Here is a 22,282-nt window from a genome sequence, read left to right as displayed (position 1 = left end):
CCTGCAGGGTCTTCCAGCTGGGGGTATGGGAGCTGCTGGAGGCTGCCACCCAGACCCCAGGCTAGTCAGAGCAGAGCCTCACAGCCTTTGGCCAGATCCAGCTTTGGGATCATGCATGCTGAAGCAGTCTCCACAAAAGGATTCCCAGGGACCAGTGGGAAGGGAGACGGGACAACTGAATGCCCACCCTGAGAATCCTCAGACTGTCCCTGCCTAAACTGCTTACAAGGACAGGCTACCCCACCACGGGCCAGACTCCAAGCCATGCGTCCTCTAGTGGCCATTAATGATATGAGCATGTGTCCGCACATGTCCGCAGGCAAGAGACATATTTAAAAGGCAACAGAACCGGTAAGAAAAAAGAGAAGATAAAGGCAGAAGGAAGGCATGGGGCCTGCATGGTCCAGGCTCTCTTCTGAGTGCTGCGTATGCATGAACCGAAAAGGCTTGTGGGGTGCGCAGTGTTATTTGCAGTACCGAGGACACCCAGGCACAGTGAGGGGAAGTAATTTGCATAAGTAACCTCACTAGGTAGAAGAGCTGGGATTGGAACTTGGCCTTGTGGGTCCATGCTCTTAACCAGTAAACCACAAAGATGAAACAAGGGAGGCCAGCACAGACCAACAGAGGCAGAGACTAGAACAAGGAGACTCAAGTCAGGTCTCTTTTGAGTCCCCTTCCCAGCACTTGTGCAAATTATTATTCCTACGGGAAGGGGAGGCTGACCTTGCTCCTCAGGCCCCCAGACTGGGGCTTACCAGGGCAGAGTGCAGCCTGCTCCCCTGGCCTGCAGCCTAGGCTGCCAGGGACAGGTCAGACAGGTCTGGCTGGTGCAGATGGATGAAGTTCTACTGCTTCCGGTGTTTGGTGCTCAAGTCCCCAGGGACCTCAGCAGCTCAGCCCCACATAAGGCCGCTCCCCAGCCCATCCCACTGGCTGCCTCCAACCTGGGGGAGGGGCGGTGACTTCACCATTAGAGGCCCCAGCTCAACGTGGGTGAGTGGGAGTGCGCCCTCACCTATCCAAGCACTTAGCTTATCTCAGAGGCTATCCACCCTAGACGACCACTGGAGATGGGTTCTTCCAAAGGGAAAACGGATCCTTGTGCCCCACCTGCCTCTTCACTGGCCTGCATGGAAGGAGGCCCAGAATGTTATGTCCCTCATTCCCACCCCCAACACAGGCTCTGCACCCAGTGCTGTGCAGGGCCAGTCTCCACCTTTCTCCCCACTGCCTCCTGAGGGTGTACCTGTGTTCCCAGATGTCCCACAAATGCAGACCACACCATTAAAAATAGAGCCTTTTTATTGGTACCTGTAAGTTCAGGTATAAGGTGTTCCCACAAGCACACAGGCTGACAAGGCCTCCTGGGTAAGAAGGCTGGTCCAGAGCCTGGGCTCCTTGGCACAGACACAGAGAAAAATGAATAAATTATAGCTCTAATATTCAGGGACAATATAGAAATTAGGATGCAAAATTCAACATCAGCAAATGGGCATAAAAGCCCTAAGGTGCCACCCCTTGCCCTGGCCAACTGACCAAGGACACAGGCAGGTGGGCCAGGCTGGAGTGCAGTGCCCAGAAAGCCCTGAGATAGTCTTCAAGGGCATGCTGTGGGCCCTGAGGCAAGCCCCTTGCCCTCTCTAGGCCTTCTTCCCCTTCCTACATAGATGGGCCAGGACTAAAGGCTGTGGCCCTTGGGGGAGGGGAGATGGGGCAGAGGACAGGAAGTGGAGGGGGCTGAGTGGAGCAGAAGAGGGTTTTGGTCATGGTTGGTCAGCCTAGTCCCTCCCTTGCCCAGACACTGTCCTAGGCTAGCCTCTGCCTGCTCAGCCATCCAGAGCCAGGCAGCTGCCAGGGTAGACACAGGGTGTGAATCCATATCTGGTCTACACCTAAGACCAGGCAGGGCAGGCCTGCAGGACAAGGCAAAAGGGACTCGTGGGGTCTGTGCCCCACCCCGACCTCAGTATTGCCTACCAGCCAGGGATGAGAAGCCTAAGCCACCTAGTCTCCAAATAAATTATGGAAATAAATTATAGTCTTCACAGTCCAGAGGGTTCAGCCACCCAGGGGGGTAGGGCTCATGGTGGCAGAAGCTGGGAGAGGTAGATGTTTCCAGCCCTGTCTTGCTGTCTTAGGGCTAAGAAACATCATGCCCTCCTCTTCTTGGCATGCGCCATGGAAGTGGAAGAAACTGTGGGCACCAGGCAGCTGAAGGGGGGGAGCCCCCTCTCACACTTTCTTCAACTCAGAAAGTTAATAAAAATAAATAAAAAATCAATCCAGAGTGTTGCATGAAAATTAGGAGTGCCCACATGGGTGAGCCAGGCAATGGGAGACAGCTACATACGGACCCCGGGGAGCCCCCAAATTATGGCACAGCAGCAACAGGGCTTTCAGGGCCCAGAAAAGGCAGCCTAGTTCTCACACGGGCACAGGCTCCACCAGTGATGCTGGGGCAGTGTCCTCAAACAACTGGCTGTCCATGAAGGAAACCAGGCCCTCGGCAGCCGGCTCAGACAAGCCCATGATGGATTCAAAGAAGCAAACGCTGGTGTCTCCAGGCGGGGAAGGGGCAGGGAAGGGAATGTGGGGTGCCTCAAGGTTGTCCAAGCTGTCAGACACCTTCCGAGAGGTGTAGTGAGGCCCCAGACTGTAGTCTGGCAGGGCCTGGAGCAGCTCAAAGGAGTCACAGGAAGACAGGCTGAGGTCCACTGAGCTGCCCTGGCCGGCGTCTGCACTGGGTGGCGCAGAGGTGCCAGGGAGGCTACTTCCTCCCAATCCTTCCAGGCCACCGTTTAGGAAGCAGCTGGCATCCAGGTTGGCATTTTCATCCAGGATGCCTGACGTGAGGCTAGAGCTGGAATAGCCATGGGTCCAGCTGGACAGGCCACCGGGGTCACCAGAACCAAAGATATCGCCTAAGTGGAAGCAGCTGAAGTTGTCGAGGTTCCCCACACCCGCTTCCTCCTCCTCCTCTTCCTCTCCGCCCAGGTCAGAGTCACTTAATCTCAGGATCCACTCTAAGCTGTCGTCATCCACATCAGGCTGGAAGCCGGGGCCAGGCAGGGCTGGGTGGGCAGGGTCATCATGAGGCTCGCTAGTGCCTGATGCTGTGGAAGAGTCAGTCATGTCGCTGCTGCAGCTGTGGTCTCCCAGCTCGCTGCTCACGGGGGGCTTGGCCAGTGGGAAAGTGGGGGTCAGGACCTGCCCACCAGAGCTGGGTGGGCCACTCTGGGCAGGGGCCTCCAGCTCCCCCAGGCTCTCAGCCCCCTGCTCCAGCTGCAGGCGGGTGATCGTGTGGATGAAATGGGTCTGAACCCGCGCCTGATTAAATTCCACGCGGCCCTTGGGGTTCTCACAGCCCTCCTTGCAGCAGCCACAGGGGAACGCTGTGTGGTCCATCTGCAGAGAAGGTAGAGGCATGAGTGAGGATCCTGAGGAGCCCAGAGAAGCCCCCAACCTCAGCCTCCCCTTCCCAGCCCAGCCCGACCACTGACCACCATACCTGGCACTTGATGCCTGCCAGGCTGCAGCTGCAGGTCTCAGGGTCACAGACCCTATCGCAGCGACAGCCACAGTCCTCCCGGGATTGGCGCAGAGCCTGCAGCTCCCGCTTCTCCTCTCGATCGATCTTCCGCACACCAGCAGCCCGCAGCAGAGCCCGCCGCTTCCGGGCGGGGTAGGGCTGAAGGAAGGTCATTTCCTCCAACCGGCCGCCTGCCACGGCCACTGCCAGCTCCTCATCCACAGAGGCATCATCAATGGCGTCCACTGTCAGTGGCAGGCCAGCCTCCGTCTCAGGTACCCCAGCCTCCGTAAGCTGCATCCATAGGAGAGAGGGATGTGAGAGGCACAGACAGGTGGTCTCAGTCCCCACAGCCATCAGTCACTCGGCAATCGCTCCCCATGTGCTGCTATGGGCTGAGCACAGTGGATACCACAGTGACCAGGACAGCCAAGAACACTGCCCTAGGGGCATTTGCAGAGAGATTTCCTGTTCATGTCATCCCCCATTTCACGGACAAATGCCCTCACCCAGCCAGATACACTGATCCCCAGTGTCGGTCAATTCTGTATCCCTTCCCCAGGGAGGTGGGAGATTCAGGCCCTATGCCCCAGGCGCTGCAGTGAACCAGCCCTTCCACGACCCATTCTGCCTGCAGATAATCCAGGCAACAGACCCTGATCAAGCCATCATTGGTCCCGTGGGTCTCCTTCCCCAAATACATGGTGAGCAAACCAGCACCTGCCCCACTGTGGGCCCTGGAGGGGTCTCCCTACCTTCCATCGAAGCACCTCCAGCTTCTCCTCCTTCAAGCGTAGGCGGAGCTTCTCGTGCCGGGCCCGGGCTTGCTCCTGTGCAAACTCGGCCAAGGAGAAGCGGCGGCAGGAGCTGTGGCGAGGGGCCATACCCAGAGTGCAGCCTCCACGGCTGGGCACGCTGGTGAAGCCCTGGCACCGAGGGAAGTAGAAAACGGTGGTGCCATCGAAGGCTACGCGGCCTGGGCGCTTCCGGGGAGCCCGCTTCAGGATGGACGGGGCTGGAAGGCAGGCAGGGAGAGGGCAGGGCATGAGTTCTCCGTAAGGCACAGCACGACCCCAGAGAAGATGATGCTGAATGGTCTCTCCTCACACCTTCTCCTCTATCCTCACACCCCCAGAAAAGAAATGGATTTAAATTTTAGGAGCCAGCCTGGCTGGGACGAGAACTGGTAAAATTGAACACCACCCCTATGTCAACACTGGCTGATTGTTATTACCAGCCGAAATGAGAGCATTTGTAAGATTAAACATCTTTCCCACCTTTATCAGCCAATTATAGGTCCTTTGTACAGTTTTCTACTTTTTTATATTGATTTGTAGGAGCTCTTTATATATGATATTAGAGACATCAATGGCAATTCTGCCTGTCCCAATGCAATGCATAGAATTCTTATTCTCTCTGCAACCTGAACTGTCCAGCACTTTCTGAACAACATTAGCTAACAGTGGTGGCAGACGGCATACTCATCTTATTCCTGACTTAGTGGGAAAAGCTTCCAATATTTCCTTATTATTCAGAATCAGCTTTTGCGATGAAACATATTTTTAAACCATTTAAGTAGAACTCACTTATTTCTATCTTACGAAGAGTCTTATCTAGAAGGAACATTACGTTTTATAAAATATTCTTTCAGCATCTAGAGTAGCCCTTAAGTTTTTCCTCCGACAAAGTCAGTTAGTAAACTATGAGATTGGGTTTTATAATATTAAACCATCCTTGCACTTCCAGGATAAACCCATAGTTGTTCCGTCAGTAAATTCTACATGCTAAAAATCCTACTTTTTTATGTATAATGCAGATATACAAATGGTACATAAATAAACATTATATCCGTGGTTGTAAAATACCAGGTGGGGGTGATGAGGAAAAGATCTAAAAAGGCTCCTTGGGGCAGGGGAGTGATAATAAAAAGCAAGGTTAAGAAACTGCTCCAGTTTGGAATCAGGATCTGCCAGCTTGAAAAGTAACCGGGGGAAAAAACTTTTCACTCCGCTCAGGCAAAGCCAAGCACATTTTGACAAGAGAGGGACTGGCCTGACAGCCTCGCAGCGGAGAGGTGCGGGCGTGGGACTCTGGCACAGCAGCTGGAAGGACAGGGTGAAAGCTGGAGAAACGAAACTGGAGCAGAAGGGAGGGGCCTGGGCAGGAAGGCTGAGGGCCACTCTCGGGAAAATGTCATGACTTCCAAGCAGGGAGTCCCAAGGTCAAAGGTGGATGGAGCCAGGGCCACGTGCTTCTGGAGAGTGGGCATTCCTAAGTGACCACGGTATACCGGGAAGCAGACGAGGTGGGGAGCTAAAGCCATGGGGACACAGCCTCCAGAGGCCAGGGCAGCTCTGTCACAGGCCTCCCAATTCCATCGTTAGGAAAAAAGAAGCGGCATGTGGGGCTCCCACGGGAGTGAGGACTCACGGGTGAAACTTCGGGGGCCAGAGACATTGCGGTCAGGCAGGGGCATCTGATCCCAGGGGCCCTCCTCTTCCAAGTCCCAGGCCGGGGAGAGTGAAGAGCTTGGGGAGCAGGGGCCAGAGTGGTGGCCCGAGGACAAAGATGAGGAAGACGAGCAGAGTGAGGAGTCGTCGTCCTCCAGCTGGTCCAACTTCCTTTTCAGCAGCCCCGTCATGGTGGGTATAGGGGTTCTCCGGACGCCGGGCACAGACAGCCTGGAACGGGAAACAGAAAGCTCTCAGTGGCAGGCATGAGGCTACAATTGTCGCCTCTCCCACTTACCTTTCGGGGTGTCCCAGGCCCTCCCGCCCCAGCCCTGGGAGCCCTATGTGTAGGGGGCACATCCCCAGGAGGCTTCTTTGCACAAGACAGAGAGGCCCAAGCCCTTGTCCTGATGCTTGGAGACTCCCACCACTCTTCCCAAAAGCTCTCCCAGGACACTGCAGGCACCTTCCCCACTACCTCCTACAACCCACCTACACACTCAAGCAGACCGACAGATGGACCGCCAGACCTCTGCCCAGCCTCGATCGCTCCCCAACAGGAATCCTGGGGGCTGACTCACTGGCTGGGTGATTCACAGGGCTCGCATCTGTGTGCCTTTGTGTGTGCGAGACTGTCTGCACAGTGGCTCTGCTTCCTCCTCCTTCCCTCCAAGCACACCCACAGGCACACCGCCGGGCGTGTACACACACACACACACACCCCCACACACACACACAGTAGTTGCAAGCCCTCGCTCCAGGGCCCAGCTGACCAGGACACTCCAGGGAACAGGCCTGCTCCGCCACTGGCCCGGATTCCCAGCCCCAGGACTTTCCTAAGTCCCTCCTCTCCCAAAAAGGACCAGCTCAGACTTTCCCTCAGAAACCCCCACCAGCAGAAGTCCCCTGCCTCCAGTCATGGCTGTGGGACCTGGAGCCACCTTGGCTTCACGCCTCTTTCATGTCTCCTGCTTAGTCTTAAAAAGTCACCTACATCTGCCTTATACTCCAATATCTAGCCCTGCTTGTCTGAATTAACTTCCCATGGAAATTACTTCTTCCCCTTAAACAAAACAAAGCAAAAAACTCTTCCAGTGAAACCGACCTGCCAAGACAATATCCCACTCTCTCCAGTCTGCAGCTTGGGGACTGGGAGCACCCCAGGACCCACCACTGGTGTCTCCCGTTTGAAGGTCTCAGCCCTCCGTAGGAATGCAACCAGACTCCCACAGCCAGCTGGCCCCATCCAAGTGGAGTGGAGGGGACTTGGGGTTCCCTCCCCTAAATGCCAAGGCAAGTAACAGTCCCTTCCACTCCTTGGGAATCCCCAAAGGACTCAGTCCTAAGGGCTGATCACAGCTACCTTGTCTCTGCACATCCGGTGGCACTCAGGCCTGGGCCCCCAGGAGGTCACCAGAAGGAAAGGGAAACGATGCAGAGGCCCCACGGCTGGGGGGCCCCTCCCCCACAGCCATCACAGGAAATGAGAGAGAACAGGAAAAACCAACCAGAAGGCTGGCAATCTCCTCCGAAGGTGTCCTTTCTACACACCCCTTTTCCCCTCTGCCAAGCCTCCCATGAAGTCCCTGGATCCTAGACCTAGAAGGTGTGCTGTCAATCGACTTACTGGATAGACTTACTGGATAAGATTCTTTCCAGGGACAGCCTCCCCCGGCAGGCACAAGAGAAGCAAGAGACAGCTCGCCTTGCAAACTCTCCTCGTTGGGCCCCAGGGAAAGAGGACTTGCAGGTGTTTCCGGGGGCTTCTCAGCGGGTAGGTTCTCAGGCTTGGCACCCCCCCTCCCAGGGTCAAACCACAAACAAAAACAACCCAGCTCCCAGCTGACCTGCAGGTTCTCCCAGGAAATGGGGGAACTTCATGACCCAGAGCCAGGCATGCACACATATACACACATGCAGACCAGAGACACTCAGACACACACGGACAAACTACACCCAGGGATGCTGTCCCTACCACAGTCCCGCTAGGAGAACCCATCTTTTCCCAAGCTCCAGAGGTGGCTACAGGGTACTGAGTGGCCCCCTAATCACACACCCAAGCCTGAGACTCCCTCCCCCCAAAGTCAAATGCCCACTTGGTATTTCTGCCTGGCTGTTCCCTAGAAACATAAAAAACATAAAATTCTGCAAGCCCCAAATCGAACCCCTTGTCTCTATTCCCCACCCCCCCACCCGTGCCATCTGTTCCTCTTCCTGTGTTCCCTATCTTAGTAACAGCACTGCCACCCACCCAGTTACTCAAGCCAGAAACCTGCAGTCATCCTCAACTGCTCCTTCCCTCTCCTTCCATCCACATCCAGTCGCACATTAGCTCATTTAATCGGCACAAGGCCAGGCACAGACTCAGTAGGTATCATGGAGCCCACCCAGCATAGGGTTCAGAACCTTGGCTCCAGAACCAGGCTGCCTGCATTTGAACCCTGGCTTAGTTCTTAATTAGCTGAGTGACCCTGGGTCAGTTTCTTAACCTCCCCACTCCAACCCTGTCATAAAACCTCGCAGGGTTAGGGGGCTTACATTAGTCAATACATGTCAAGTTCTTAGTGCTCGGCGCTTAGTGGCTATGTCATCCTGCACCGTGAAAAAAAGAATGAGCTCCTGGATACACACACAGATGAATCTCACTGATCCCATGTTGGGTGAAAGAAGCCAGACACAAGAATGCATGTGAATGAAGCTCAAGAAAAGGCAGACCCAATCAGTGATGATACAGATTAGAAGAATGGTTGGTTACCGGGGGAGGGGAGGGATGCACTGGGGACAGACATGAGGGAATCTTTTGGAGAGGGGATGGAGCAGTCTGGAGTTGATCTGGGTTGAGATTTGTTCCATGGGTGTCTAAAACCATAAAAATCCATCTAGATGTACACATGAAATTCATATACTTCATGCATGTCACCTATAATTTTAAAAGTTTATTACCCTCATGTGTCTGCCCCTGCTGCTACTACCCATGTCCCCTGCCTCTGCTCCTGTCCTCTCCCCATAGCCATTCTTTACCCTACAGCCAGAGTGTCTTATTAAATCCCCTATCTACCTGCCACCCCTGGTTTAGAATCACTCCGGAGCTCCCCTTAGGGGAGCTTGCCCTTAGGATCAAGTCCAGAACCCCACGAGACCCAAGCAGGCCTCGCTGCCGCCTATCCTCCAGACTCATCCTGTAAGTCTCCCCACCCCTTCTCACTTTATACACCAGCTGAACTTGTGGTGCCCCTAATGGCCATGACCTGCCCACCTCCTGGCCTTCGCACAAGCTGACACTCAGCCTCACCCCCTGTGGAAGTCATCTCCAAGAGGGCCTCCCTGAAACCCCCACTCCTCACTGACTACACACCTCTCTGGGTCCTGGGATCCCGACATCACAGCCCTCACCGCTCCACCTCCCAGTGGCCTCACTGCTCATTTCCCTCACACCAGGCTGAGGGCCTCTCAGCCTGGCTGTCATTGTGCCCATGCCTAGAACACATTATGGCATAGAGAAGACACCTGAGGACCATCAGAGGTAGGCAGGTGGGAGCTTTATATCAGGTATAAACACAGAAACAAGATTAAGCACAAGTTCTCGGGGGTGAGTGGTAAGTGTGATCTAATGATCCCATCACAGTTAAAGAGGGGAAGGGTTCACGCCCCTCCCCCAGCTTGCAGCACAGGGTTTGAACAAGAATGGTACCCAGAAGGGGGTGGCTCTGAGGGAGAAGAAAGCTCTGGCTGCAAGCAGGTGCCAACCCAGAAATCTCAGGAGGTGCCCTGTCAACTAGACAGGTCGAGGAAGCAGGTTTAAGTCAGACACCTTGGTTCTGCCGCAGGATATCTACAGAATGGGAACTTAAGGCAAGGAGTTATAAGCTCCAAGGCTGCAGATGGAGAAACTAGGGTATAGGGGAGCTACGGCCGCACTGCAGGTTTTGTGATGAACCCCAGCAGGATCTGCAGGCCTGGAATGAAATGAGAAATCACCTCCTCCCTGATACTCCTTTGGGTGGGGGGAGGGGGAAGCGCCACTGTCCCACCTGGGAATCCAAAGGCTGAGAGAGGCAGAGGCCAGAGATAAGAAAAAAAGACTCCGCCAGAGACGAGAGGCCAAGTCAGAAAAAGGAATGAAAGATAGTGGAAGAGTCCAAGAAAAGTGTCAGACAGTGAGTCAGAGGGTGGGGGAGGGGCCTCCAGCAGCTACCCAGGAATCAAGATCCCGGCTGTGGCACAGTTCCCAGGGTGAGCACAGCCCCCTCCTAGGGTCCTGCAGGAAGGAAAAGCAATTCCCAGGAGCTGGCTCAGACAGAAATACCACACCCCCAGGAGCCCCGGAGACAGGCCCTGAATCAAAGAGAACCAGGCTTCTTCCGGGATCTGCCTGGGCCCTGAGAATCTGACCGCCTTCCTGCCACCACACACAGGAGCTGACAGCCCAGGGCCGGGGGGGCATACCTCCCCACCCCACTTGCGACAACTATCTACACACTCAGGCCATGCTATGTGAATCCAGGGAAGGCCACCTCACCCTGGGCACCAAACAAACAAAGACCATTTGGGGTGGTAGTTGGGGGAGGGGGGGCGCAACAGAATCTCGGGGACTCTGAAAAAGATACATCAACTCTTCTGTGCACCTCAACAGTCCCAATGCCCCAGCCCCCACCCCAAGCTAGTACTGGGGAGGGGGCACCTTTAGCAGCCTCCATCCAACTCCAAGAATCTGAAAAATGTGTCTTTTAACCTCAGAGCCCCTGGCCTAGGGCAGGTCAATTACCCCCAATACCTGGGGTGACATGACCCCAAGGCTCTCAAGCACTACTACCTGGGAGAAGGGGAGGGCACCTCTCAGCACCTCAAGCCCCCACTGGGATTGGCTGGAGAAACAGCCTGGGCAGCCCAGAGAGGGCAGATAGGAAGCCTTGGCACACCCCTCCCCCACCTCTCCCTCTGAAAGGGATGGGGGGAGGGGACAGTTCCTCCGCCTTGGCCTCCAGGGCCTGGCACTGGGGTAGGTGCCAAATGTTTGCTGGCTAAGTGAGGCAATTGCTGCTGCAGCAGGGAAACTGCACCTGACAGCAACTGCTTCCTCCGCCCCAGCCAGGCCTCCTTCACTCTCATTCATTCATTCAACAAATATTTATTGAGCTCCTATGAGGTGCTGAGCACTGTTCAGGCACTTGGGCATAGTGGGAGCACGACGGGCGTTAGTGCCGCCCCTTGAAGCTTTGAGTTCAGTGAGCAGGAGTATAATCAGAGTTTACAAGCCCTGCTGTGTGCGCCGATGGTGGGTAGAAGCGGTGGGCAGGGGGGATGCAGCTGGCAGTGAAGACAGGTCTCTCCCAGGATGCAGAAAGGGTTCCAGAGAGGGGGCTCAGCAGGAGTGAGGGACTAGAGAGGAGAGCCAGAGTGGCGGGGAGGGAGGGGCTCCAAGGAGGCTGCAGAGCCAGGGCTCCCGGGTCAGGCTTTAACCTGAGGGCACAGGAAGCCACAGCAGGGTTTAAATAGGGAGTGACAATACCAGATTTGCATTTTAAAAAGATGGCTCAGCACCGGGACTGGAGGGGGTGTGACCGGTTAAACCTCGCAGCCCGAGCTCAGTGAGAGATGACAGGGCAAGGACACGGGAGAAAGGGGAATGAACCTGGTGACCTCAGGATGTGGGGACCGAAGAGGGCAGCGATGTCAAGGATTTGGGGGGCGAGGTGACGAGTGCCGCTCCAGAGGGCTGCGGGACATCTGAATGGAGGTGGGGGGTGGGCGGTGGAGCTGGGGAGGGACCCTCTGTGTCACGAGTGTGGGCTATGCGTGTGACTGTGCCGGGGAGCAGGAGTGACTAAGTGTGTGGCGGCGGCGGTGGAGTCGGCGTCTCCGGTACGCGCCGCTGGAAAAGCCCCCGGGTGGGAGAAACTGAGGACCGGGAGGAAGTACGTGCTGGGGAAGGGAGAAGGCGCGCGTGGGCGGCAGCCGCGAGTGCCCCGGGGTGGCCTGTGTCGCTGCGCCCGTGACTCACCCCGGTGGCCTCCGCGGGTGACGGCGACTGACTGACAAACAGGTGAGTGTACGACACGATCCCTCTCCCTCCACCCCCTTCCCTCCCAGGGTCCGTGACTCACGGAGCCTCCTCCAGGCTCATCCCTCCACCGGCTCCCTGATCCCGCCTCCCAGGGGCGCCGGGCACGCGCCGCAGCCCCAGCATCCGCCCCCGGGGGGAGCCCGAGGCAGAAAGAGACAAATGTCACCTGCTCCGGCCACGAGAGGAACTTCTGAAAAGTTCTCAGGCAACTGGGTCAAAAGGAAACTCCCCCGCGGACACGCGCCCCCATCACCCGGCCCCGGCGCGCAGCCTCGGCCCGGCCGCCGCCGGCGCGCGGCTCGGGGCGCCGTGACTTCTCGGGGTGCCGGCGGCGGGCGGGGGAGGGGAGCGGAACACCGGCGCCTCTCGCTCCCGGCCTCCCTGCCCCGGACCCCGGCCGTGTCACGCAGCCTGGGGCCCCGCTGGGCTGTCTGTCCTTGTCCCCGTGCCCGCTCCCGGTGTCAGGGGGCAAACGGCAGGGGCCGCAGGAGCAGCGCCACCTGCGCGGGACGCCCCCTCCCCAAAGTCCCGTCCGGTCCGGCCCCGAGACCCTCGGCGCTTACCTGCCAGCCGGGCGCGCTCCGAGTATCCCGACGCGACCCGAGTCCCGCGTCCCGCCCGGGGACACCGTCCGCTCCGCGACCCTGCGTCCGCTCGGCCGGCAGCCGTCGGCCCAGCCTCCCCGGGCTCTGCGGTCCGGCGGCGGCGGCGGCGGGAGACTGTCTGCCCGGCCCCGCCCGCCGCTCCGCCCTCGTCGTCAGTGGAAAACTCCGGGGCCGGCCGCGCTGACGCACGCGGGGCCGCCCGCCAGGCCTCCCGCCGCCCGCCCCGCCCGCCAGCCCCGCCCGCCCCGCCCGGAGGCCACGCCCCGCCCCGCCCGAGGCCACGCCCCGCCCGACGCCCCGCCCCCGCCCGCCCGGCGCTGCGGCCGCGGCCTCCGTACCCGCGCCGAGGCCTCCGTGACTCCCCGCAACTCTCCGGGTGCTCTGCAGGGGAGAGTGTGCGCACCCCGGCAGCGAGCCCCGGCCCCAGGAGCCCACCCTCCACCCCTCTTTACGACCGCACGAGCCACCCCACCCACCACGCGCGCCCCGAGCGTTTCCACCCTCACACTTGCGCTGCAGGCGGTCCTCTCTCCCGGGATGCCTGCTGCCCTCTCGCCGCCGACCAGAGCCCCGTCGCCTTGCGGCCTCAGCTTGCAATGCCTCCTCCAGGGAGCCTCCGGGGAAGCCTGGCCCTCCCCCTCCGGCCCTGCTCCCGCTGCATTCTGGGTTCCTCTCTGACTGTCCTAGATGGAAGTTGTCGGGGACGAGCCCGGCCCTCGGTGCTCCTTTCTGCCTCCCTGCAGGTGGGGGCGGGGAGGCCCTGCTGCCCGCTGCCCGGGAGGCTCTGCGGCGGAGACGGTAGCGAAGGCCCCGCTCCAGCCACAGGTGTAGATCTGCAGAAGGGGCCCGGAGGCCTTTACTTTTCCCGGGAAGAACGCTCGGAGGAGAGCAGGTTGGGGGAAGCTACAAGCCCTGTCCTTCCTGGGTGCCTTGAGTGGGTGACCTGGGGGCCTGCAGCAGGAGGTGTCTGGACTGCTGGAGCCAAGCTCCCAGCGACTCCCCGGGGCCCTCAGGTTGAAGTCTCAGCTAACCCCCTGGGGCCTGCGGAGCTGGGATAACCTGGCCCTTGCCCACCTTTGCAGCCTCACTGCTCTCTCTCCATACTCCCCGCCCCCCACTCCCTTCCCTGCTCCTTCATTTTGTTTTTAATTTGTGCGCATTTCTTCTCATTTGTACCTCGTGCTTGTAACGTCGGTACAGCTGCATATAGTTTCAGTTTACACGGGGGGCGTTCGGTTCTACATCTCATTACGTTTCTTCCAGCCCCACCTCTACACTCCCACCCCACACCCTTGATAAAGTTGTTAGGGTGTGTTCTGCTCAGCGGCTAGAGCTCAGGGAGTGAACTGAATGGGCCTAGTGAATGTGTACAGGGAGGCGGGGCTCAAGGTGAGGACAGGGCTGGAAGTGGAGATGGGTCATCAGCATAAGGCTCATACCGTGAAGCCATGGTTTGTGGCTGAGACGGCTCAGCAGGGAGTTTAAAGGCTGCAGAGCTGGGTGTCAGTTGCTAGAGAAGACTCAGCCCTTAGGGCTACGATGCCCACCACCATCCCCATCAGACACTGAGCTACGCTGTCCCTGTGGCTGCTGGTTGCAGACCTTGCTGGTCCCCAGGAATTTTTCTTTCACTGCCTCCTTCCTGTCTCTAATCCTCTGGCCAGGTCCCCAGGAGAACGGGTGTCTCGGACCTAGAGTGGAATTCTGCTTTCCCTCTCTCTCTCTCCCTCCCTCTTTCAGTCTTCCAACTTATAAAATGGGGAGCACTGAACTAGAGAACCCCACCAGCTTCCACATTCCTTGAGCTAGAAGACCCTGCCTGCTGATGAGGGAACTGGGCCGGGTTGAGGGCTAGAGTTCATGAGCGTCCCTCAGGCTGCCTAGGTTTGCATCCTACGGGGCTGTGTATTGGGGAAACCAGACCCAACAGGTGCCAGGGCAGGGAGTTGGCAAGGGCTGGATTGGGGGCTTAGAGCTGGGAGCCCAATGGGTGACGGGGCTTGGGGGCAGGAAGAGAAGAAGAGAGTAAGGGAAAATATAGGAGAGTAAAAAGAATCAAATAAGTGACGTGTTTTCTCCAGAAAAGCATCTCCCTGTCCTGGGATGGGCTCACCAGATGTTGCCCAGATGTTGGCGGTGATGGAAAACATCTCCCTCTGGGATCCGAAGTAAGTTCTTCCTGTTGGTGGGGAAATGAAGGGTCTGTTCCAAGGCAAGGAGGGCTGGGTCTGGAGCAGCATCCATCTATGACTATGGCACATACATAGGCAGACACGCCCACACATCCTCAGGGAACTGCTGAATACTTAGGAGAGTCCCACAAGTTTCTCAGACATTCCGCATCCATGGACCACCTGTTTTAGGTAAATAAAAAAATGACTAGTTTTAAATATTTTTAAAAATTAAAAATTAATGATGAGTTCCATCAGAAAGACTAAAATTAAAAGGACAATTTTTTTTAAAAGTAGCAAATGTAGCAAGATTGAGAATTAACCACATTCATTCTATATTGTTGGTGGGAGGGTGAACTGATACAGTTTGGAAACTAATTTGGCAGTACCCACTAAGACCAAACATAGGTAAACTCTATGATCTTATAGTTTTTTTCCTTGGTATATACCCAAGAGAAAAAAGGTGTTTATGTCCACCAAAAGACACAAGAATGTTATAGCAGCTTTATTCATCGTAGCCTAAAACTGGAAACAACCTTAATGTCCAAACCGTAAGTGGAAACAAATTGTGATTATGATGGAATATTACACAGCACTGAAGAAGAACAAACAGTTGCCTCATACAATGACAGGGATGAATCTTTAAAACTATATTGAGTAAAAGAAGCCAACCACAAAATAGGAATAACTGTGATTCCAGCTATTTATATGAAGTTTAAAAACAGGCAAAACTAAAGCACAGTGATAGATAACATTACCTTAGGGAGTATTGACTGGAAAGGGCCACAAGGCAGCCTTCTGGGTACTGGAGATGTTGCATATTTTGATCTGGGCAGTGGTTGGACAAGTATGTCCATATGTAAAAAGTCAAGTTCTACACTTCAGATTTATTCACTGTATGTAAGTTTCGCCTTGATAAGAGGAAGGGGAGGGAATGACAATTGATGCCCTTGTTTTCAGCTGTCCACCAGAAAGTCTACCTCCTGACCAATGAGGGATACCTGGGGTCACAGGTCACGTCACGTTCAACTGTTTAGGTTTCTCTCTGTTTAAATCAGTGGAGCGGGTAAGAATTTTATTCAACTGTGATTCTTAGGTTGCAAGGATCTGCATGTTATTTTGTATCTAAGAGTTTTATAGTTTGAGTTCTTACATTTAGGCCTTTTATTGAAGAGCTCACAATCAAATCAAAGCAGCCGGCTCCTCAGAAATTCAACCTTAGCAGGGACACTGTCCCATGTGCTGCCTCAACCCCACTGCCTCCAAAGCTTGTCTCTCAGATGGAGACGCCTTTCTCTGTTCAGGGTGGCCTGGCGCTCTGATTTTTCCATGCATGCTGCCTGCTCGTGGCTAATGCGCCCCTTATCCCAGCCTGTGGACTCACTCAGAGTAGGTGGTGGCTCTCTTGGTTGTAGCGAGGGAAGGGAGGAGTCTTTAGTGAGGCTGGGAAAGGGAACAAGGCCCTGTCTCCTTAGGATGCTCAAACATCCCTCTCTGGACAACCCCGCCCCTCCAGTCCTGGGAAGAGTCCTGTCCCTCCACTTTGCCTCTTCCCCCTTCCACTCAAAGGAACTTACCTCTCCAGACCCCTATCCCTCCACTCACCCTAGTCCTTAAAGGTGTGGCTCCCAGACCAACAGCATCAGCATCGCTGGAGAACTTGTTAGAAATGCAGATTCTTGGGCCCTCCCCAAACCCACTGAATCAGAAACTCTGGTATTGAGGGCCCAGCAACTTGTCTTCTAACAAGCCCTCCATTGATTCTGGTGCACATCAGAGTTTGAGACCCACTGAGCTAATAAGGCCTTGGAGAGCAAAACCCTGGCAAGGGGACTGTCTTCAAGCACATTTCTTGGACATTCTTGTTTATCTAAACTGGAAGACATTTGAGTGTAGATCTGCGGATTAAAACGCTGAGCTGTTGAATTCTGGGTCAAAGGATTTTGACAGATGTTGCCAAATGCCCTCCCCAAAGTTGCACCCATTTCCCTCAACCAGTAGCATCTGAGCATGCCTCTTTCCCAACACCGTCCCTGGCACTAGGTCTTGTCAAACTTATGGATCTCTGCCAATCTGATAGGAGAAACAAAGAAGATATCTTACTGCTTTAACTGGCATTTCTCTAATTATGAGTGAAGTTGAGACTTTTATAAGCCATTTGTTTTTCTCTCTAAATGCTGGTTTATATTTTCTTATTTTGTATTGGCTGTTTTAAGTCTTTGAGGATTGAGGGAATGAGCTCTTCTGCCTGTCACACTTATTCCTGTTTGTTTTTACATTGATTTATAGTATGTTTCACCACACAGAAGTTTTAAATGTTTATATAGTCAATTGAGGGATCCTCATTTTCTATCATCATATTATAAATCAATTCACCTATTCTTTTCTCTAGCATTTTATGACCTTATTTTTAATATATAAATCCTTTACCCATTTGGAATTTATTTTGACATAAGGGATGGAATAGAGTTCCCACTTTACTTTTCCTCCACATGATCAGTTAATTTTCCTACCACCTTTCTCTTCTAATTTAAATGCTCCCTTAAACAGAAATTGACTTCTCATGTGTGGTGGAATCTGCTTCTGGCTCTCTGTTCTGGCCCACTGGATTATCTATTTATTTCATCTTTAAGTACCAAAATGCTTTACAAATTATAATTTCATAATGTGTTTTATCATCTGATAGGTCTAGTCCCATCACGTTACTTTTCTTTTTCAGAGATTTCCTGGCTCTTATTTATTTCCACAGTTGAGTTTCTTATCATATTTTTTATTTTTTTTGACAAGTTCTCCACCTTACAAACAAATCCTATGAGTGTAGTTGACTCTTAAACAACATGGGTTTGAACTTCGCAGGTTCCCTTATATGGGGACTTTTTCAATAAATGTACAGTCTGTCCTTTGTATCCTCAGGTTCACATCCCAAGGTTCAACCATCCGCTGACGGAGAACAGTATTTTCCACCCGCGGTTGGAAGTCTGCAGGTGTGGAGGGCTGACTATGTGCCTTGTTCTGTGCTGTTTTATATAAGGGGCTTGAGCATCTGCAGATTTTTATATCTGCAGAGGGTCCTGGAATCAATCCCCTGTGGATACTGACGGAAGACAATTGTTAAGTTTTGGGGGAGTCAAAAGTTATACTCAGATTTTTGACTGCAAGGAGTTGACACCCCTAACCTTACTTTGTTCAAGGGTCAATTATTTTAATTAGAATCACACTGAATTAAAAGATTAATTGAGCACTGATATTTAAAAAATATATTTATTTATTTTGAGAGAGAGAGACATCGATTTGTTGTTCCACTTATTTATGCATTCAGTGGTTGTTTCTTGTATGTGCCCTGACCCGCAACCTTGGCGTATCGGGATGACACTCTAACCAACTGAGCTACCCAGCCAGGGGTGCGCTGACATTTTAATAATAGAATGTTCCCTGTATAACTTTAATATTATCTTTGTAAAGGCCCTTATATGTCTTTTAAATATTGTTCTGAACATTTTATCTTTTTGAGTGCTATTGTCACTTCGGTTTCCTGCTGTTATGTATTCTGATAAGTTGTATTTTTTCAATATAAAGGAAGGGTACTGAGTTTTGTATGTTAACCTTGGAAATTGCCCTCATCCTGAATTCTCTTATTGCCTCTGATAGTTGTGCATTTTTCAATCACATCATCTATGCATACTTTTGCTATTCTGTTATGGCTTTGTTTGTTTTAAGCAGGACTGGATGTCAAATATCTTTTTGGCATGTATTGAGAAGAAATTATATCATCCTTCTTTGATCTATTAATATGGTCAATTTTATTAGAGATTCCCTAATATTGTTGAACCCCCTGGATGTTACTAGGATGAACTTACTTGGAGGTGATAAATGATTCTTTTGAGACATTGTTGATCTATATTTGCTTGTATTTTATTTGAGATTTTTCCACCTCAGAGATTTATGTCTCTGACCTCAAGCTCAGTCATATTTAATATTATTCAGATTTTCCACATTCCTCCCTATCTTTCATTTTCTTGATAGGCCACGAGCTGATGGACTCAATTAAAATGTACTCTTGCCCAACTGGCGTGGTTCAGTGGCTGAGCATCGCCCTAGGATCCAGGAGATCATGGTTCGATTCCCGGTTAGGGCACATGCCTGGGTTGTGGGCTCGATCCCCAGTGGGGGGCGTGCAGGAGGCAGCCGATCAATGGCTGTCATCACTGATGTTTCTATCTCTCTCCCTCTCCCTTCCTCTCTCTGAAGTCAATAACGATATATTAAAAAATAAAAATAAATAAAGATATATATATTTTTAAAAGTACTCTTATGTTTCATCCAATTTCTACTTGTGTTTTCTGTATATTTTTATTCTCAACTATCATAGCTTACTCTTGATTTTGAAGTTATACTATTTGGTGTGTAGAGATTTCTAACACTAGATTCTAAACTAGATTCTTAACATGAATACTGTTCTCTCTTCTGTTTAACTTCCTTTTGTCTCACTTAACATTTTTATTTTGAATTTAACCTTGACTGATGGTAGCCCTGCAGTCTCAGCTCAGTATCGTCTTATATATCTGGTTTACATTTTATCTTTAACTTTTCCAAGTTATTTTGGTAAAGATACATCTCTTCTACACAAAACACAATAGGACATTGTTTTTCGATCCAATGTGAGAACCTTTTTTCTATTATAAGGAGGGTTTATCCTATTTATATTTATTGATATAACTGATATATTAGTCTTAATTCTGTCATCTTATCTTCTGTGTTTTCTATTTCAATGTTTCCTCTGTTCTCTGTTTTACTATGTGTATTTTTTTGTTTTCTTTGATATGCATGTGTGCGAGCACATGTGTTTGTATTTTTGCCTGATGATTTGAAGGTTTATAGTCTGCTTTTAATTTTTCTAGTGGTTGCCTTTATATTGAGTTATTTCTCTGCCAAGAGAAGAAAACCTTCATATGTAGGGAAAGAGTCAGATTCTCAAAGGCTGAGCCTTGGCACCACCACTCTGTCTTCGAATTCTTGATATCTTATCTTCAATGTGAAAAATGGTGATAGTCCTGCTCTGAAGCCAAGGGTTCGGGGTAATCAAGATTCTGAACATGCCACTGAGATGCTGCTTGAGCTGGCCACCTACGGCAAAGAGTGATAGCCACAAAGGGATGCTGTGTCTCATCTCTTACATCGAAACCTCATGTGAATATCTTTTCCCGAACAGGCAGCGTACTTTGCTTAACAGTGTCTCTTACTTGCTGTCCATCCCTCCACACAGTGTCTGAAAAGACATGGTTGGAGAGGACACAAATAGAGGGCATTGACCCTTCTTGCTATTTGTTTCTACACATACCGAGATCAGGGGCCAGATTGTTGCCTGACAGCTGGTGTTTGTAAATACAGTGGTGTGTGATTGGCGTTCAGATGCAAGTTTTGTGTGCGTGTGTGTTTTGTTTTAAATCTGTGAATTGATGCTGCTTGATCAGTCAGTGAACTAACAGATAATGGCACCCTCAAAATAGGATGCTTTTAGGAAAGCTTATTTTTAAAAAAGACTATTTACAGACGTGTGGGTGTAGGAGCAGCCCAAGGAATGGTGCAATAACCTGCAGGAGCACCAACAAAGCTGTGATCACCAATAGGCCTGAGGGGGGAAGGGGAGGAGCGGGTCACCTGAAGGAGAGAACTGAGCAGACTGGGCTGGCTGCTTCGGGAGGCTCAGCGGCCCCTCAATGAAGGGTCCATCCGACACATGGATCCAGGGGACTGAATGATCTCAGTCTCTTCCCTCTCCCTTTCCTGCTGGGGGTCCCCATGGCTAAGCCCAACTGGGATCCATAAGCTCATTCATCTTATCTTGCAAAGTTTTTCAGTGGTAAATAGAATAAAAAGTCATCAGGTACATTTCCCTCATGTTTTCTGCAAATATGTGGAGAGCAGCCACATCAGTGGTACACCCATTGGGAATGCTGTCAACTCCCAGTAATGGAGTGGCTTCAAACAGGGAGGTTTGCTTCTCTACGGTAACGGGAAGGCTGGAAGTGGGCAGCCACCCGTATTCAGTAATGTCGGTGCTGGTATCTAGAATTTTCAGGCTTTACCTTGTGCTGGTGGCTTCCTATTTGCAAGATGACCTCCCAGCACCAGGCATCCTGACCATAGTTAAGTCAGGAAGAAAGGGGAAGTGGGGTCCCAGCATGTATGCCTATTTTAGAAGTGCCCTCAGCAGACCTCCCATCATATTTCACTGGCCAGAACTGGGCCTCGTGGTCTCCAATCCCGGCAAGGGAACATGGGAAATGGGCTGGTCAGGAATGCTTTAGACACTTGTCATCAGTTGCCTGAGACTGGAGATCTCGGTGCATGGATCAAAATCAGGGATCTGTTATCAAGAAAGAAGGGCTGGGATAGATTCTGGATCCACAATGAACAAGGCTTGCCACAAGTGGTTTAATTCAACAATGAAGCCGATTGTCTGCTAGCACTCACTCAGGAAACAGCGATTGCTCTTTCACACTGTGTGCCACTGAGCCTATGTGACATCCAAAAGTGTTGTTTGATCGAGGAGTTTTGCCAAGAGTTTGCTCTGCTTTTTATCTGATCGTACTATTTCTCAGTAGCCTGTGACTCAACTTACAAGTCATAGTGGGAACTGGGTTGGTTTTCTCTGCAACTTTGACGATGCTTCTCTGGTTTTGATCTTTTCTCTGTCTCTAATGACAACATGCATCGGTGTCACACTGGACGTTATTACTTTGCACACTCTGGGGAGATCTGACTGGTTTCTTTCTAATTTACAGGGCCTGCTGTGACCATGATGCAAACGCCTCCGCGGGCTTTGAGCCACTACTTGGCAACATTGCATAATAGATGGTGCCTTCAGGACTTGAGGCGACATATCACCAGCGAACAAAATCCTATTTGCAGATATTCAGTCCCATCTCTCTTTCTGATTCGCACTTTCATTTTTCCTGCTCGTGCAAAATTATCTCATTCCACAACCTCATCTACGCTGGTATACATAATCACATTTTATGCTGCAGTATTTTTTGTTACTATTTTCAATACTACTTTTATGCTTTAATGAGCCTCTTTGGAACTACTGATCCATCTTTACGATTTGGGGCCATACTACCATATGATAGTCACAATAAAATGAAAATATAACAGATGCACGCAATAACATGAAAGTGGTGTAGACTAATATCTTAGCAAGTTGAACTACAGTTAATGGCATTCTCTTTACTAAAGATGAACTGAGCTGAACTGGCCCACTCAGTTCTGGTGGCAGAGGTGCCCCTACAAGGCCATGATAATGATTACAAAGGTGATGGATTTCTATGGAAATTTCCCCTGATCTCGTGTTTATGAAATGTACATGAATGAAACTGCTTGTCTATATAGTAGCCCCTGCTGCACCTCACTCTGTCCCCTGGCACTCACAATTCTCACATGAGCTGATGGCTTCTCCCTGT

At 52.1% G+C, this 22,282-nt stretch overlaps 1 protein-coding gene and 1 long non-coding RNA gene across 2 annotated transcripts; one reads left to right on the top strand and one right to left on the bottom strand.

Moving 5' to 3' along the window:
- Positions 1–1,287: 1,287 nt before the first annotated feature.
- On the bottom strand, positions 1,288–12,709 carry CSRNP1 (cysteine and serine rich nuclear protein 1). The gene is made up of 5 exons (XM_087824594.1): positions 12,610–12,709; positions 5,963–6,213; positions 4,288–4,547; positions 3,512–3,826; positions 1,288–3,408 (listed from the first exon to the last, which is right to left on the bottom strand). The coding sequence occupies exons 2-5, from the start codon at positions 6,171–6,173 to the stop codon at positions 2,428–2,430; spliced, it is 1,767 nt and encodes a 588-aa protein (XP_087680720.1). The 5' UTR covers positions 6,174–6,213; positions 12,610–12,709; the 3' UTR covers positions 1,288–2,427.
- A 554-nt stretch (positions 12,710–13,263) lies between these two features.
- LOC107524340 (uncharacterized) lies at positions 13,264–21,995 on the top strand. The gene is made up of 3 exons (XR_001601965.2): positions 13,264–13,543; positions 14,733–14,819; positions 21,608–21,995. It is a non-coding gene; the product is annotated as an uncharacterized LOC107524340 (long non-coding RNA).
- Positions 21,996–22,282: the final 287 nt, after the last annotated feature.

This window comes from Miniopterus natalensis, chromosome 15 (assembly GCF_054644295.1).
Source record: "Miniopterus natalensis isolate mMinNat1 chromosome 15, mMinNat1.hap1, whole genome shotgun sequence".
Classification (NCBI taxonomy): Eukaryota; Metazoa; Chordata; class Mammalia; order Chiroptera; family Miniopteridae; genus Miniopterus; species Miniopterus natalensis.
Note: the sequence above shows the minus strand (reverse complement) of the source record. Positions and strands in the feature narration are given on the sequence as shown.